This window comes from Neopsephotus bourkii, unplaced genomic scaffold, assembly GCF_033783945.1.
Source record: "Neopsephotus bourkii isolate Nb327-2 ecotype Australia unplaced genomic scaffold, CSIRO-AGI_Nbou_v1 NB_257, whole genome shotgun sequence".
Lineage (NCBI taxonomy): Eukaryota > Metazoa > Chordata > Aves > Psittaciformes > Psittacidae > Neopsephotus > Neopsephotus bourkii.
The window spans coordinates 2,055,339-2,071,293 of record NW_026900766.1 but is presented as its reverse complement, the minus strand read 5'-3'; the positions used below and the strand labels follow the sequence as shown (position 1 = coordinate 2,071,293).

Sequence of the window (15,955 nt, the reverse complement as noted above, 5' to 3'; positions counted from 1 at the left end):
TGTGCTCTCTTATTCCAGAACAGTTTTCAGAGCAAAAAGCATAATAGTAAATAAAGAAGTATGGAGGTTAGTTTATCAGTTGGTGTAAAATATCACAGCTCATTTGGATTGAATGGCCCAGGGGTAATTTTCAACAACTGAGGATACAATTTTCTGTTTTCACTTAAACATTATCCCCTGTAATGGTAAAAGACAACACATGGAAATTCCTCATGTTCTGGCAGCAGCTCAGCAGATAGACTGGGTCTTCTGGAGCCACAGGCTGCTGTGGGGCTGATGAACGTCCAGAGAGCTGAGCTGATGCTACTGCAGCAGAAGGTGTGTGGGATAGGGTGTCTGACATGGGTTCAGGAGGAGCTTCACACTGCCTTTCAGATCTCTAGGCAGCAGCAGTAACTGTGTCCGTGATCACAGCCAAGATGGTCAGCAGGGCCACACTGTTCTGAATTCTGAGATGTTTCAAATAATACATTTAATAAAACGTAATGAAAGTCTAGATTTTCTGCAAGCAACATGGTGGGATGCAGCTGATATAGTCTTGAACATTGTAGTTATTCACAGCAAAGATCAAGTTACTATCTGCAGCAGCACCACAAACATGAGCTGTCCTGGCTTCACCCCCATTTTCACAGTCCACAGCAGTCTCTTTGTTGAGGTGACACGAATATTTTCTGTTGCTGCATCCATTCTTTGCAAGGGTGCATTGACCTTGTAACACTTCTGTGTGTGAAAACTGAAGTTGTTCAGTCCCCCAGCTCCAGGGCATCTCCTGCGCATCTGTGGGACATCTGTAGGAGACAACTGCAAACTGGATGAGGCAGGAAGACTGGGCAGGGTTAGGAAGTGCAGGAGCCTCCAGGAAGGTCTGGGGCATGAAGGGTCAGTGAATGGTGGCTACTGTTATTTTCCAGCAGGACCAGTTACAGCTGTTCCTCCTCTTTTCTTCCCAGTAGAGGTTTGAAACATGAGCAGTCTCAATGAGTTGTCTACTAGTAAAAAGTAAAATCTAAAAGAATGGTCGTGGGCCTGGAGGCACAGGTAGCTCCTAGCATGGGGAAGGAAAAGATACACAAAGCTGCCCTAAGCAGAGGGAGGAAAGCACAGCAAACTCTTGTGCAAGGGGAACATGGATGCTCTGGCAAAAGCAAAGGGGAGGTGGACATGGACTCTCATTCCAGCAGCAACAGGCTGGGCCTCAGAGATGAGCGACAGCAAGCATCCGGTGGGACACTTGTGAAGGCTGCGAGGTACTGCTGACGGGTGGAGAAAAATACATTTTGAGATTCAAATTTTGGCTGTCAGAACATACTGATTTTCATTTTTCAGTCACTTTTGAGCCTCCTTTGAATTCTTCCTTGGTCTTCTGCATTGTCTATTGCTGGCCCTGAATTTGAGAGCCCTAGTGTGTGCAGTAAAGACAGCTTACACTTGCCAAGTTAGCTGCAGTGTGTGATGGTCTCCTCAGCATCTGGGGACCAAGTCATCCTTGATTTAGAGCAACCATATTTGGTTAAAATTGTAGTTTGCTGTTGCAATCCATGGGATGCTGTTTGGTACTGTGAAGTTGTTAGTGTCATCTGCCAAATAAATCACCGCCTGGAAGCTTCCCTTTCAATACAAGTATTCTTTGCCAGCCACTGTGGGTTTTTTATGTGGGTTTGGAGGGGTGTTTTTTGGGGTAACAGTCTAGGTCCTTTAGTGCTGCCAAATAATCTTTCCTTCCCCCATGTGGTACAGCATGTGAGGAGAGCAAGCCATTGCTGCAGGTTCCCTATTACTGCAGCAAGCTAGCTGCAGAGTCCAAGGTACTCAGGGGTGTTCAGCTGTACAGAGGTCAGAGACATCATGATAAAATACAGGCAGATTTCAATTAATGGCCTTTTGAAGCTTCTGAAACCAAACGAGTCAGATGCATTCAGTGTCTAGAGGATTTACATGCTGTCAATCTTTAATTGAGATACCCGAGATAAAGTTCACCCTTGCAAGACAAGCCAGCAGAATGGGCACCTTGTGAATAAAGAACTAAGTGAGAGCAAAGGGCACTTGGGCTCACAACAGCACAATTCAGCACTAGCGGTTTCACTTCAAGAGCAGGACAGCTGGAGAAGAGCAATGCTTTGGGCTGCTCCTGCTCCTGGGCTTTTAGTTGCATTATTATTACTTTCTGGATTGAGCTGTGAATCAAACCATTACAAAAATAAGAGGCAGAAGAGAACCACTTATGAGGACCAGTAAGTACCATTGCTTGCAAACGCATTTGTCAGATGATGGCTTCTGAGTGCCAGTAATGGGAACAGAATGGCTTTACTGCAGCTCCTTTTTACATGCTCTTTGGCAGATATGTGTAACTAAATGATCTCTTTGTGTTTTTTTTTCCAAAACACAACAGGCCTCGTTTGTCCTCCGAGCAGGGTAATTTGGTGTTCCATGCTGGCTCCAGCAAAAACATTGAGTTTAGAACGGGACCACTGGGGAAAATAAAGCTCAATGAAGAAGACCTTGCAGAACTCTTTACACAGGTGATATCATTACTTTTGCTTAACATGTTTTTGGTTTCACTTTTGCACATTAATAGGCTAATTGACTTCAGAATTTGTCCTAGTAAATGCTTGATGTGTTTTTTGTAATTGTTATTTTCTATTATCTGCATTGATAGTCCAGTACAAAAGTAGGCGATTGCAGACTTGTAAAGTAATCATGCCAGTACTGAAAACAATTAAAAGATTAAGTTGTGTATGTAACAGAGGTCTATCTATTTAAGTGTACTTCATAACAGTAAAGTTAAGCAAGAACAAAACTTTGCTAAGCTTTTGAAAACCCGAAGCTTGTTTACATTTGCAAGCTTTTGAAAAAGCCAGGTTTGTTTCACATTATCTCGCTTGTTTAAATTTAGGTGAGAGAAAGTAACACAGAGATTCAAGAACTTAAAAAAGCCAGTGGTGCCTCTCAGAACATGTCTCAGCAGGTCTCTCTGCTGACCTCCAGGGTAAGCCGTATCTTTGTGTTACCCTCCTCCAGCATTCCCAGTTTTCTGTTCCGCGGATTAACATCATTGCCTGTTTCATTTTAGTATTTCTAGACCCGAGGGAACAGACATTCCATTCCATAGGTGAAATGAGCTATAGGGGTTTGTGGTGGAAAGACCTGTGCAGTAGTTTTGTCTCTTCCCTGCTACTGAAGGTTTTTCTCCAGCAGAAGGTTTTGAAACCTTTGTCTGACCTGGTTCAAGTATCTTTTGTTACAGTGTTGCCACAAGTTCTTCATAGGAAAATGCTTTATAGCCTAAGAGATCTACCCTTACCGAACTGTGCTAATTCGGACCCATCATATTCCTTGGTTCAGTTTCAGCTTGCTGTTTGTGGTTATAGCCCACTGAGTTATTGTGAGCCTTTCCTTGGCCTTTGGTGTGTTGTCTCAGACCTCCATCCTTCATGTGCACGTGAGCACCTGAACAGTGCTGCTGCAATATTCACGTTCTCAGTGCCAAGCATCTGAATGGATCTTCACAAGACTGAGTCTTGGCTTTTTGAGGCCAAACTGGGATATATTCAAGCTGTCATTTTCTGCACAGCCGAAACCACCCAAGTCCCAGTGAATGGGGCCTGATTTCATAGAATCATAGAACAGTTATGGTTGGAAAGGACCTTAAGATCGTCTAGCTCCAACCCCCCTGCCATGGGCAGGGATTTAAACCTGATTGTCAGGTTGCTGGTTTCACATACCAGCTATTCTCTCAAAAGAAATCATTTATTTGACTTCCAGCATCTAGCAGGTACCTCCGTGGTCACTCTCATACCAAGCACAATGTATTTGCGTTTCTCTTGCAGATTGCGAGTCTTAGTAACCAACTTCAAAGCTTAGAGCAGGTAAGTAAATGGGAAGCAAACTAAATATCAAAAAACCCCAAAAAACAACCAGCCCCTAGTCAATAAGGTGCTGATTAAATAGCTAAATTATTTCCTTCCTCTCATGAGTTAATCAGGAAAACTGGTTTTGGTAACAGGAGGTAAAAAAAAAAGCTAAGATTTGTGGAGGAGGTGAAATGTCTTCTTACAAAACATAAACTGTGTAGGAGCCTGCATTTTTGAAAGGAAAAACACTTGTAGACTCAAGAACAACAATGCGATCCCAAGGACAAGTAAACTCCTCCTTCACTGATCTGTCAAGATGAATGCTGAGAACACAAACTGGATTTTATATTGTGCTGGAGATAACTAATTTTCAACTGTGACTTGCTTGTTCACTGGGCTTGTGATAAGCCACTGCTAGAGCTGCCTTTAGAAGCAGTTGTCAGATGAGTTACCCATACTATCAAAAAGATGAGATATCCCTCCATCTAGTCTCACAGTCTGCCGCTGCTGAAGAGCAGTCTCTATTAATATTTACTTGCTACAGGCCTTTTGTTATCTTAGTGTTTGCAGCCGGCTGTTCTGTGTAAGACCAGTCATATCAGACATTATTTTGTACAGGCATAAGTGAAACAGCTCAAAACCTTTACAAATCAGCTTTGTTGAAAAGTAAAAAGAAGGTGGGGAGGACACAAAGAATGAAAAAAAAGAATAGAAGTTTGTCGTGAAAATAAATGCTAATAGAACCCCAAATAATCAGGAGCCTCATTTTCTGCTCTTCTCCTGGGTTTCAGGCTATGCAGAGAAAAGCCTGCAGTAGTAACCCCTGTGAGAACTCTGGGACCTGTGTAAACTCTCTGGATGGTTTCTTTTGCCTCTGTCCCAGCAACTGGCAGGTGAGTCTTTAGCCTCACTCTTTGAATAAAGAGTGTATATTTTAACTGTAAGGATACTTGGCTCAGGGTAATTTTGATGAAGCATAGCATCTTAAGGTTGCTCAGGACAGAGTGAGTTGTACTGAACAGCAAAGTAGCAGTATCACACTCGTTGTTTGGTTGAAGGGCAACACGTTTAACTTCTCAATAATATCAATATATATCAAAAAAGATGAAGTCTGAACCATCGGGGCAGACCCTGCACTGTTATATGTGTGTGATGGCCCATGAAGTCAGTGATGCTTGGCAGTTCCCACAGCTGGGAATTAGCCTTTGGTTTTTGCTGAGCAGTGAACTGAACTGCATGCCTTGCTGTTGATCTTTCACAAGGATAGAGAGGGAATGGGGGAAGAGGAGGATATTTATTCAAGCTCAGACAAACAGTGCAAATAGGGGTGTAAGTAATCAACCCCATTATGAATTTTTAAACCCAAAGACTTCACTGGCAAAGGCTTTAATGGTGCTGTTACATGTACTAGAGATGGAAAAGCTGTACCTTCCTCACAGTCTGTCAACTTGAAAGCTGTCCCAGCAAGATCTAGGTCAAAATTGCTTTCGGTCTTAATCAAACAGCCTGGAAGAAAGTTTTCTGAGCCCTTTGCTGGCAAGGTTGAGGGAGGGGGGATGACAGTACTGTGCTGTCCATATGCTTTCTACAAGCATCTGAAATATTTTGTCCCCCATCTGGCTGACAACCAGGGTCACAGAAACACAGCTGAAAACTAGAGTTTGTTATAATGTGTCATAAGGCAAGCTGTGTTGATAGCAGCCCTTGGTTTGTGTATCTTTAGAAACTATATTAAACATTGGCTCCATGGTTTGCTTCATTTCTCAGTTATTTGGAAAATAAACCGGTTTTCCATTTCATCTTAGGGCCTCCTGTGTTCAGTGGATGTTAATGAATGCCAGATTTATGCTGGAACAGCATTAGCCTGCCAGAATGGAGCCACTTGTGTGAACACACCAGGCAGCTACAGGTAACTTTCCAAAACTATAGACACAAAAATCCTATGTAAAATACTCTGCTGTTTTTGTAACCCATATCACACCTGCAGCACAAGTTTTAGGAATAAGTCTGTTTAATACCTGTGCACTGTAATCCCTTGCAGTCTGAGAGAATATAATATCCTTAATACACCGTACACCAAACCTGCTGCAGACACAGAAGCCCCCCTGAAGCCGCTGCCTGCCGTGACACAAGAAGAGCAACAAGAATTAGGTTTATCACAGCAGTGCTGGGGAATAAGGCTGCAAACTGGAGGCTGGCTCCAGTGACCGGTCCCTCTGCTATAGGTGTAGATGCTTTAATAGAAATTTGCTGGGATATAGATGTGGCAGTGAGATGTTGCATGTTGGTCAGTAATCAGCACTCATCAACATGCCCACCTAGCACAGCCACATTGTCATCCCTCTGTTAGCTCCTACCCCTTGAGACTAATGGGTGTGAGGAAATGAAGGAGGTCAACAGTTTTGGCCCAGCAAAGGCTTTCTGTTGTTGGAAGCCACCTGAATATCACTGGTCACTGGCATTCCCAGCAGACTGCATAATCCTGAGAAATGCCTTCAGTCCTCCAGAAATGCAGGCATTGCCGACACTGCAGCAGGGCAAGCAACACACAATGCTGCCAGGGTGAAAGGGAGGAGGAATGCTGTGTGCAGCTGGCTGGACAGAAGGGTGCCTGGGCTGCCTGTGCGTGAGCCCCATAGACCTGAGGTCCCTGAACCATATCCTCTGGCTGTGCTCAGCTCCTTAGGAAACATGCTCTTGTTTACAGGGCAAGCTAGCCTGAGTGTTCTGTATCTTATTTACCAAAACATCAAATAATCTGGTAAATAACTAACTTTCAGATGTAATACAAAGCTATCCCTGTGCAATGGGAACAAGCAGGCTGAAGAGGCACAGCTTTCTGCAAGGAGTTTTGGCTTCTGCTTCAGCATGAAAATCTTACCCCCCACAACTATTTGCTTGGCATGACACAGGCTTATAGTGCTGTGTCAGCTCTTGGAAGAGCATCATGCAAAGGCAGTTCTCCTGCAGTGCTCCTCACACTTCAGCGTTAGCACAGAACCTGCTGAGGTGTCACTGGTGTGTGATCCTTCCTGTCAGCTTTTCTTTGATTTTAAAGTATTGCCTGCAGCTGTCCTCAGCACTGACATTTGCCAAGGAAATTACACACAAAGCAGCTTGCCTTTCCCTATTGTTTCTTACTGAGCTCAGGGATGTGAGCTCAGGTGTGTGACTAAATTAAGGTTTGTGAGGACAAACCTGCTGCCTTTCTCATAAATGTGGTCATTGTGTTAGTACAGTCATGACTCCCGTAAGTTTTTTTCCCCAGTGTAATCCTTGTCCTCCTTGGTACTTGCTGAATCAGTGCCTCCTGAAATGAGCAAAGATCTCTTCATCAGTCATCCAAATCTTAGTATTACTGCTTTTTCGTTGCACCCTCAGGATTATTGATTGGTCCTTTCCCCAGTCCCACTGTACTGTCTTCACAGTCTCCCTTCACAGTCATCTCCCATACTTATTTCTGAGTACTCCCCAGATGCTAAATCCAAACCCAGGTACAAGGTGACACAGCTCTTTTCAACAGCTGTGAGAACACTGTTGCTAGATTTTCCAGCAACCCAGGTATCCCCACTCCTGCTGTAGTGTAGTTACATTCACCAGTGTGAGGAAGGAAAAGGGTGATGTTTAACTTCTCATCAGGTAGCGCCAGGGGAAGGGCAGTTCTGGATTAGGTACTGTGAAATGGAGCATAATGCAGTCTTCACTCCCTCTTCAGATTCTTCACCTGCATGCTTCAAGCTGTAATGCAGGAAAGCATTGAAGTATGAGGAAAAAGAACAGGTATCCAAGAAATCCCTTCCTGAAAAAGGAAGACATTTAAGGAGACGTTGCATCAGTTGGGTGAAAGGTTGTAAGAGTCCCCAGGTGTATCACACTTTTGTGTCAGAATCCAAATAACAGGGGCCTCATCACAACATGCTGTCAGCGATGGGAAAGAACCAGAGCAGTGCCAAGCAGCAGTGCACCACAACCTGGCTGAAGCTCCCTGCAGTGTGACTTACTTCTTCAAGCTGTTCTCTGAGCAACTTCAGAGGGGTAGCAGGTTAATCTTTGTCAGACCAGGCAGGAGACAGTGCGATTGTCCTCCTCCTTTGGAGCCAGTCAGATTGCCTTGCTGTGTCCTTTGGAGTTGAACACAAAGCTCTGAATGTACTTTGAACATACAAAGGTGATCTGGTTCTCTGACCTGTTGCCTCTGCGCTTGCTCAGGTTGAACTACTGCACTGGCAACATGGTGTTGGTCTACCTCGCATCTCTTAAATAATGAACATGCTGTCTCACAGTACTGCAGACTGCAGTTAAGCATTAAGCTGTTGTGGGTTTTTGAAACCTAAGTTTATGTGGGTTGGTTGTCCTGGGTGCAGTGTTTAGTTACCTGCAATTGCTTTATAAAGCTAGTGTTTCAGCTGAGCATGTGACACTGGCAGGGACAGTAGCAGCCTATTAAGATATTGCTCCAAGGTCCAGATCAGGTGCACTCAAACACCTTATATTCAAATTCTGCAGATAAATGCTTTTACAGGAAATTTTTCCTTAGCTGGCTTAAAAGTGATCCAAGAAAGGTGTTTACCTGCCATAAATCTGTGTGAGAAGCAAACATCAGCAGACGTTGCAGCATATAACTTACATCCAAATAAGCGTCTCACTGTCGTTTTAATAAAAAGCTGGTGAAGTGGAGAAGGCTTCCTATAGGTTTGTATCCCTTTCAGTTGTATTTCAGAGCCTCAGATTTGGTCTGTGTGAAAATAAAGGGCCACAGAAAAGAGAAAAGTTTACCTGATGGCATAGAAGTTCCCAGTTTCAGTTCCACCTCATATGTACAGTGCTGTGTCTAAAGTGTGCCCCTATAAATGACAATGTAATCTGCAAACCAGATTGCCCCAGTAGAATGACTCCCTTCAGCCCACTACTTTGCTTTTCCCACCCCATGAACCCCAAATACTTCCTCCTGCCCACCATGCTTGCCTGAGAGCTGGGCTACTGCTGAGACAGCAGCTGCCACATGTTGAGGTGTGGGTATGAAGGTACCCCGCTCCCTGGAACAGCCCAGACATGCCATTTCTGTGTATTGCTAGGGGGAAAGGGTTCGGCATTTGGCACCATAAGTGTCATAAACTGAAACAGAAAGTTTAGGTGCTTTCTGACTGAATTGGGGATTTCCAGGCTCACATTCTGTTGAAGGCTCATGTTAGACATTTCTAAAGATTATGAAATCACCCACAGGATTGGACAGTCATGGGTATGCACAAGTCCCGCATGATTCTTGAGTCTCTGCTGAGCAGGAGCCTTGCTTCTGTGCATGGTTATTAGTGGGGTTGTCAGTATAGCTCAACAGACAGATTTCATAAGGAATACCACATTAGGAGAGGATGTAGGAGAGGATCTGGTTCAAGACCATCTTAAAAATCTGAACGTGCACAAGTCCATGGGACCTGCTGAAATCCATCCACGGGTCCTGAAGGAGCTGGAGAATGAAGTTGCTAAGCTGCTGGCCATCATATTTGAAAAATCATGGCAGTCAGGTGAAGTTCCCGACGACTGGGAAAAGGGAAATATAACCCCCATTTTCAAGAAGGGGAAAATGGATGACCCAGGGAATTACAGACCAGTCAGTCTCGCCTCTGTGCCTGGCAAAATCTTGGAGCAGATTCTCCTGGAAGGCATGCTAAGGCACATGAAAAACAACAAGGTGCTTGGTGACAGCCAGCATGGCTTCACTAAGGGGAAATCCTGCCTGACCAATTTGGTGGCCTTCTATGATGGGGCTACAGAACTGATGGACAGGAGTAGAGCAGTTGATGTCATCTACCTCGACTTGTGCAAAGCGTTCCACACTGTCCCACACAACATCCTTGTCTCTAAATGGGAGAGACGTCAATTTGATAAATGGACCACTCAGTGGATAAAGAACTGGCTGGATGGCCACACGCAAACAGTTGTGGTCAATGGCTCAATGTCCAGCTGGAGACCAGTAACGAGTGGTGTTCCTCAGGGATTGGTGTTGGGACTGGTCTTGTTTAACATCTTCATTGCTGACATGGACAGTGGGATTGAGTGCACCCTCAGCAAGTTTGCTGATGACACTAAGCTGTGTGGTTCGGTTGGTACGCTGGAGGGAAGGAATGGCATCCAGAGGGACCTTGACACGCTTGTGAGGTGGGCTGATGCCAACCTCATGAAGTTTAACCATGCCAAGTGCAAGGTTCTACACCTGGGTCGGAGCAATCCCAGGCACAGCTACAGGCTGGGCAGAGAAGAGATTGAGAGCAGCCCTGCAGAGAAGGACTTGGGGGTGTTGGTTGATGAGAAAATGAACATGAGCTGGCTTCAGTGTGCGTTCACAGCCCAGAAAGCCAACTGTATCCTGGGCTGCATCAAAAGGAGTGTGACCAGCAGGTCGAAGGAGGTGATCCTGCCCCTCTACTCTGCTCTTGTGAGACCTCACTTGGAGTATTGTGTGCAGTTCTGGTGTCCTCAACATAAAAAGGACATGGAACTGTTGGAACAAGTCCAGAGGAGGGCCACGAGGATGATCAGGGCACTGGAGCACCTCCCATATGAAGACAGGCTGAGAAAGTTGGGGCTGTTCAGCCTGGAGAAGAGAAGGCTGCTTGGAGACCTCATACCAGCCTTCCAGTATCTGAAGTGGGCCTATAAGGATGCTTGGGAAGGACTCTTCATTAGGGACTGTAGTGACAAGACAAGCGGTAATAGGTTAAAACTTAAACAGGGGAAGTTTAGATTGGATATAAGGAGGAAATTCTTTCCTGTTAGGGTGGTGAGGCACTGGAATGGGTTGCTGAGGGAAGTTGTGAATGCTCCATCCCTGGCAGTGTTCAAGGCCAGGTTGGACAGAGCCTTGGTGGCATGGTTTAGTGTGAGGTGTCCCTGCCCATGTCAGGGGTGTTGGAACTTGATGATCTTAAGGTCCTTTCCAACCCTAACTATTCTATGATTCTATGATAAATGGAAGAGTGGGGAATTGTTTCTTATTGCAGCAATATATAATCTTTAACAGCTTTATGAAGACTGCATTTTGATTTTTTCTGCCTGCTTTTGCCATTAGCTGCTCCTGTACTCCAGAAACCTACGGGCCTCACTGTGCCTCGAAGTTTGATGACTGCCAGGGAGACTCTGAGGCACTCTGTGGGCATGGTATCTGCATAGATGCAGACAGGGATCAGCCCAACAAGGTAAGGAACAACAAGTCTCCTTTTACAGCACTGCATGAATAAACTAATGCTGAGCACCACAGAACTGTGTAGCACATACTGCTGTTGAAAACCAGCAAGAAATGCCACTGTACAACATAACCTAACTTCTCTGTTGTCCCAAAGACAGCAGAAAGGATTGAAAATGCCTTGTGTCTTGTTAGAAGTACTTGTCACAGTATCAGATCTACTACTAATTGTAAAGATCTTGAGAGTATAATTTGAATAAGTCAAAATCTTATTTGAAGCATAATATCTTTACTGGTCATTATTTGAGGTGTTCTAAGTTGATAGAATATTTTATTACTTAAATGATTAAGAAGGGCAGACATAATAAATCTTGTTTCTCCTGGGAAAAGTCATACCTGTGGAACACTCTTTGTGGCCTGGGATCTGCTGCGGCTGCATAGCAGCTGCATGGCTGCTGCTTATCTTTGGTGCTCCTCACTGTCAGCTGGACTTCATCCCAAATTCCAGGCCCAAGCTCTCCAAGCATCTGTGCTGGGTGGACGATAGCATACACTTGAATGGTCTTCTGGAGCAAGCCAGCTCTTTCTTTTTGGGACAGAATCTGGGTACAGGGTGTTCACTCCAAAAGGACATATGGAACATGCCAGCTTTGGTTCTTTCCACTCACAGCAGCCCTCCAAAACTACCCTGCCAAGCCTTTTCTCCTTAACACTCCCATACATCCAAGCACCATTCCAGACAAACCACGTATTCTTTGTGCTGTGCTATAAAATAACTTCTTTGGTCAATTTGTGAAAGTGTTCACAACTCATCACTTTTTTTCTGCCTTTTTTTGTTTGGAAGAAGCCTTTCAAAGGGGTTCAGTGTTGGCTTAACAGTGTCTGCTCCTGTGACAGTCAACAATAAAGCTCCCATTAGCTTTAATTGGACCAAAGCAAGATAAATGCTGAAATCTTGCCATTAGTACAATTTACCAGAGAGAAAACTCTTTTCCTCAAATAAAATGTGTATTTGGAATTTAATGTCAGTGCTGCACACTGCACAGAATACTGAACAGCTTTCCTTAAAGAAAACAGACAAGCTGATTTCAGGTTGCTTACACTGATCTGTTTACCCTGGTTAAAAAGCAAGTTGATGACTTTTAATTATGTTTATGTACAGTTCATAATTGCTGTTCATTTTCTCTGGGAGCTTTGGGGTAAATTGCAGGTTTCTTTTATGAAGGTAATGAATGAGCCTGTTGTTGCTTCTGTAATCTAAATAGATAAATTCAGAGGAAGAAAAAAACTGAGAAAATACCAAAGCAACTTGTAAAAGAGAATGTGCAAACCATGTAATGCTCTGAAAGCTTTCCTGGTATAGTTTAGAAGACATTTTATAAATTGAATTCCTCCTGCCTTTTTCTTGTCTGTTCTAACTGTCTTAAATATGTAATGTGATGTTTACTGTGGCAGCCCAAGTACCGCTGTATCTGTGACTCTGGCTGGATGTCCCCTCCTGGCAGCCCTGCCTGCAGTGCTGATATAGATGAATGCAGCCTCCCTAATCCACCGTGCTCGCAGAATCCACTTGTGCAGTGCCACAACACACCAGGCTCCTACTCCTGTGGTCCCTGCCCCATAGGTATCATCTCTTTTTATACTCTCAGGTGGGTAGGGGGTGGCTGTAGGGAGTACTGCCTCTATGTCATAAGCACAGACACAGGATCCAGATGATAGGAACTCCGTGAAATGCTTTGGTCTGTATTCTAAAGAATAAATGTCTGTAGGTTGTGTCTTATCTAGGTAACACAGGCAGTCTATTCTAATATATGACTTATCCTATCCTAAACTAAGCATATAAGTAGGTCTGGTGTACCTTCATGTGCAGAGGTGCCTTCATGTTCATCATGTCCTATTACCTTCATGTAATATGCCCGCAGTACTTTTATATCATTATGCTCACTGCCTTAAGGCAATATAAAAATCCAGTTGTCCCCTCAAGCCGTACAACCTGTGATTCCTCTTCCTGAGATGAGTAGGTGGTGGGTATAGGAGGAGTATTTGAAGCATTTAACCAGAGTTACGATAAAGCTTTGATGCAAACTGTACATGTGTGCACTAGACCAGAACAGTCTCCTCTTTAGGTTAAAGTGTGGAATATCCAGGGTACATTAAAAATAAAACATTCCTGCACGCACATTTGCACGCCATTGTGTTTGTGACCTATTTTTCAGACCAGTATTAATTTTCATCAGTTATGAGAAGGACAGGTCTCCTCTTGTGTTAGTGAAGTGTCGTCACAATTTTATGCTCTTTGAAAAGATCTGGTCAAAGCAGAAAATGAAAAGGCCATGCATTTTCTATTTTAACATCTTTCCTGTGCTGCTTCTTAGGCTGGCAAGGGAATGGCTACAGCTGCCAAGACATTGATGAATGTGAAAATAATAACGGAGGCTGCTCGACAGCACCGATGGTTCAATGTATCAACACAATGGGATCCTTCCACTGTGGGGTCTGTCCACCAGGTAAAATGGATATCTTTTTGGATGATAAAGCTATAGAAAGACCTAAAAGATGAAGACTCAACACATTTGAGCTTGTCTGATGGTAGAGTTAAGAAGCTGAAGATTGATTTTATGTAAAGAAGTATCACATACACAAAGCAACACTGTAATATAGAATGCAGAGTACACGTATATTCAGACTGTTTCAGCTATTAATTGAAATTTTGTAGAGTATGTCTCTAACAATGATCCCCTGAAATGCATTTCTTTTGTACTAGGTAGCCCTTTTCTGTGTGAGCAGTCATTTGATGAAGTACTTCCTTTGTAAGATTATTAATGGGAAACAAAGATTGCATAACTATGATAGTAATTTTGTTGTCTGTATTAATTGAAAGGATATCCTGTGTGCCATAAATCAACCGTATTGTCTGTCTTAAAAACGCCTTGATATTTCACGCTCTGAATGCTGTCTAGGAAGGTTACAGTACAAGTCATGCAGTGGAAGTCATGACTTACATCTTTATAATATGTAGTTTATGATTGAAATATTTTATGAAATGCATGCAACCAACACTAGAGAGACTAGCAGGAAAAAGCTTTCTAATTGACCTTCTAATTGCTATTTAAATGGCAGTGGACTGCAGGTAGTGAAGACTCAGTTACTGAGTGCTGCAGGGTTATCACCATGCTAGAAATATGGCCTTGGATGAGTTTTGATGTGGTGCAGCGGATCTCATCTCTGGCAGTGCAGAGCCTGTGCTCCAGTCCTTCGCTCCTGCAGAGCCTCCCAGGAGGAGCTGTGTGTTGTGTTTGAGACCCAAGGGCAGGTCTGATGTGTGTCTTCCAGTGGGAAGCCTGGAGGTAGTCGTGGTTGGCAGATGCATAGGGAGGACAGCACATGGTGACTGAAAGAGCAGAGCTTTTATGGACTCACTGAACTCACCTATGTTTGTCTAGCACTAATACAACTTTTTTCTAAAATCATGGGAGGATTTAGTTACAATCAGAATCCATCCCTGCAACGGAGGAAAAACAGGTTTTACTTCCGTGGCTATCTCCACCCTTTTAGCTGCAGAAGACTATGATTTTACACCACAAATTAGTCTTTTGCTAACCAGATGATTGCTTTGATGTCAATTCTCAGAGAGCACAGTTTGTTACAGACTAACTGTTATTTACTTCTGAACAGGTTATGAGGGAGATGGACAAACATGTACACAGGTTGATATCTGCTCAATAAATAACGGAGGGTGCTATCCTTTGGCTACTTGTACCTCAGGTCCAGGTACGATGCTCTCTTACAGACTGTAAGTAAGACCAATGTGAGCCCCAAGGAGGGTTTGGTTAGGTTGAATCCACTTTGTAGCAACATATTTAGATTGCAGCCCCTTCTCCACAGTCAGTTTTGCCTCATCAAAAGGAGTTTACAGGCAGGTTAGCTAAAGCCAGCAGGCCTTTTAACCAACACCGACAGAAACAGATTTAGGCTCCACCAAAATGTAGGTTTAATCATAAAAAAGTGGAGACCTTCGCCTTACCTCTTTGATGGGGTATTCCAATTTCTGCTGCTTTTACTATTCTTCTCCTTTCTATTAATATCCTTTGACTACTCCCAATAGTTCCGATGAAGTTGACCTTGGACTTTCAGGTGCCCACAGGAAAGCAACACTAAGATACTTCCATAGTCAAACTGGACAGTGACCAGGGAATGTGTCAAAAGATAAAATAAGTTAGAATTATATAAAAACTCTGCTTCAAAATGTCAAGGACCTTTACTGTCATTGGTATTGTTGTTGTAACAAGAACTGAATTACTTTCTGTATCTTGTCTCATTTCCCAAGGGTCAATACCATTTTGTTCCTGCACATCTGGGTACACTGGAAGTGGATATGGACCAAACGGGTGCTCTCCTCTCAGTGATATCTGTCAGCTGCAAAACCCCTGTGCAAATGGGCAGTGCCTGGTAAGTGCTTGGCTCCTGACTGTTAGTGACAATGTTATGTAGTTCTAACCAGCAACAACAGGGAGCCTGGTGGGACTGAAAGCTGAGTGCACACTTACTACATGTAATGAAGCAAGGTCAGTGGGGATTGGGAGATCAGCAGATATACCTGGGGAAAACAAATTGAATTTCAGGGCACACAAGCAATTTCTTTGTGTTTGAAGTAGATGCAGCAATCTTGGGACTAGCAACTTGAGAGATTGTAGCTGGTACCCAAGCTAATGATGGGATGCTGGTGCTGGTAGGGAAGAACTGATGAATGGCAGTCCCCTGTGGGACAGGGAAGTAATTTACCACCTTGTATCACAGAGGAGTTACCCATGACAACAAAACCAATACTCCATTGACCTCAGACTGTCAATATCCAGTGCAGTTAGTTATGTGTGCCCAGGTTGATGTGAAAGCCCTCCTGGAGTCTCAGGCTGTATATATGGAT

General features: G+C 43.8%; 1 protein-coding gene across 2 annotated transcripts in view; it reads left to right on the top strand.

Annotated features, from left to right (window-relative positions):
- Positions 1-1,882: 1,882 nt before the first annotated feature.
- The window catches only part of CUBN (cubilin), a 143,516-nt gene continuing 129,443 nt past the window's right edge, over positions 1,883-15,955 (top strand). The window contains exons 1-11 of one of the 2 annotated variants that reach the window (XM_061346130.1): positions 1,883-2,231; positions 2,390-2,519; positions 2,894-2,986; positions 3,828-3,866; positions 4,643-4,744; positions 5,657-5,760; positions 10,918-11,044; positions 12,487-12,655; positions 13,407-13,538; positions 14,707-14,802; positions 15,359-15,480. In XM_061346130.1, the coding sequence (XP_061202114.1) occupies positions 2,113-2,231; positions 2,390-2,519; positions 2,894-2,986; positions 3,828-3,866; positions 4,643-4,744; positions 5,657-5,760; positions 10,918-11,044; positions 12,487-12,655; positions 13,407-13,538; positions 14,707-14,802; positions 15,359-15,480 (1,233 nt within the window). In that variant the 5' untranslated portion in view covers positions 1,883-2,112. The remainder of the gene's footprint in view (positions 2,232-2,389; positions 2,520-2,893; positions 2,987-3,827; positions 3,867-4,642; positions 4,745-5,656; positions 5,761-10,917; positions 11,045-12,486; positions 12,656-13,406; positions 13,539-14,706; positions 14,803-15,358; positions 15,481-15,955) is intronic. The other variant, XM_061346129.1, reaches the window with a different exon arrangement.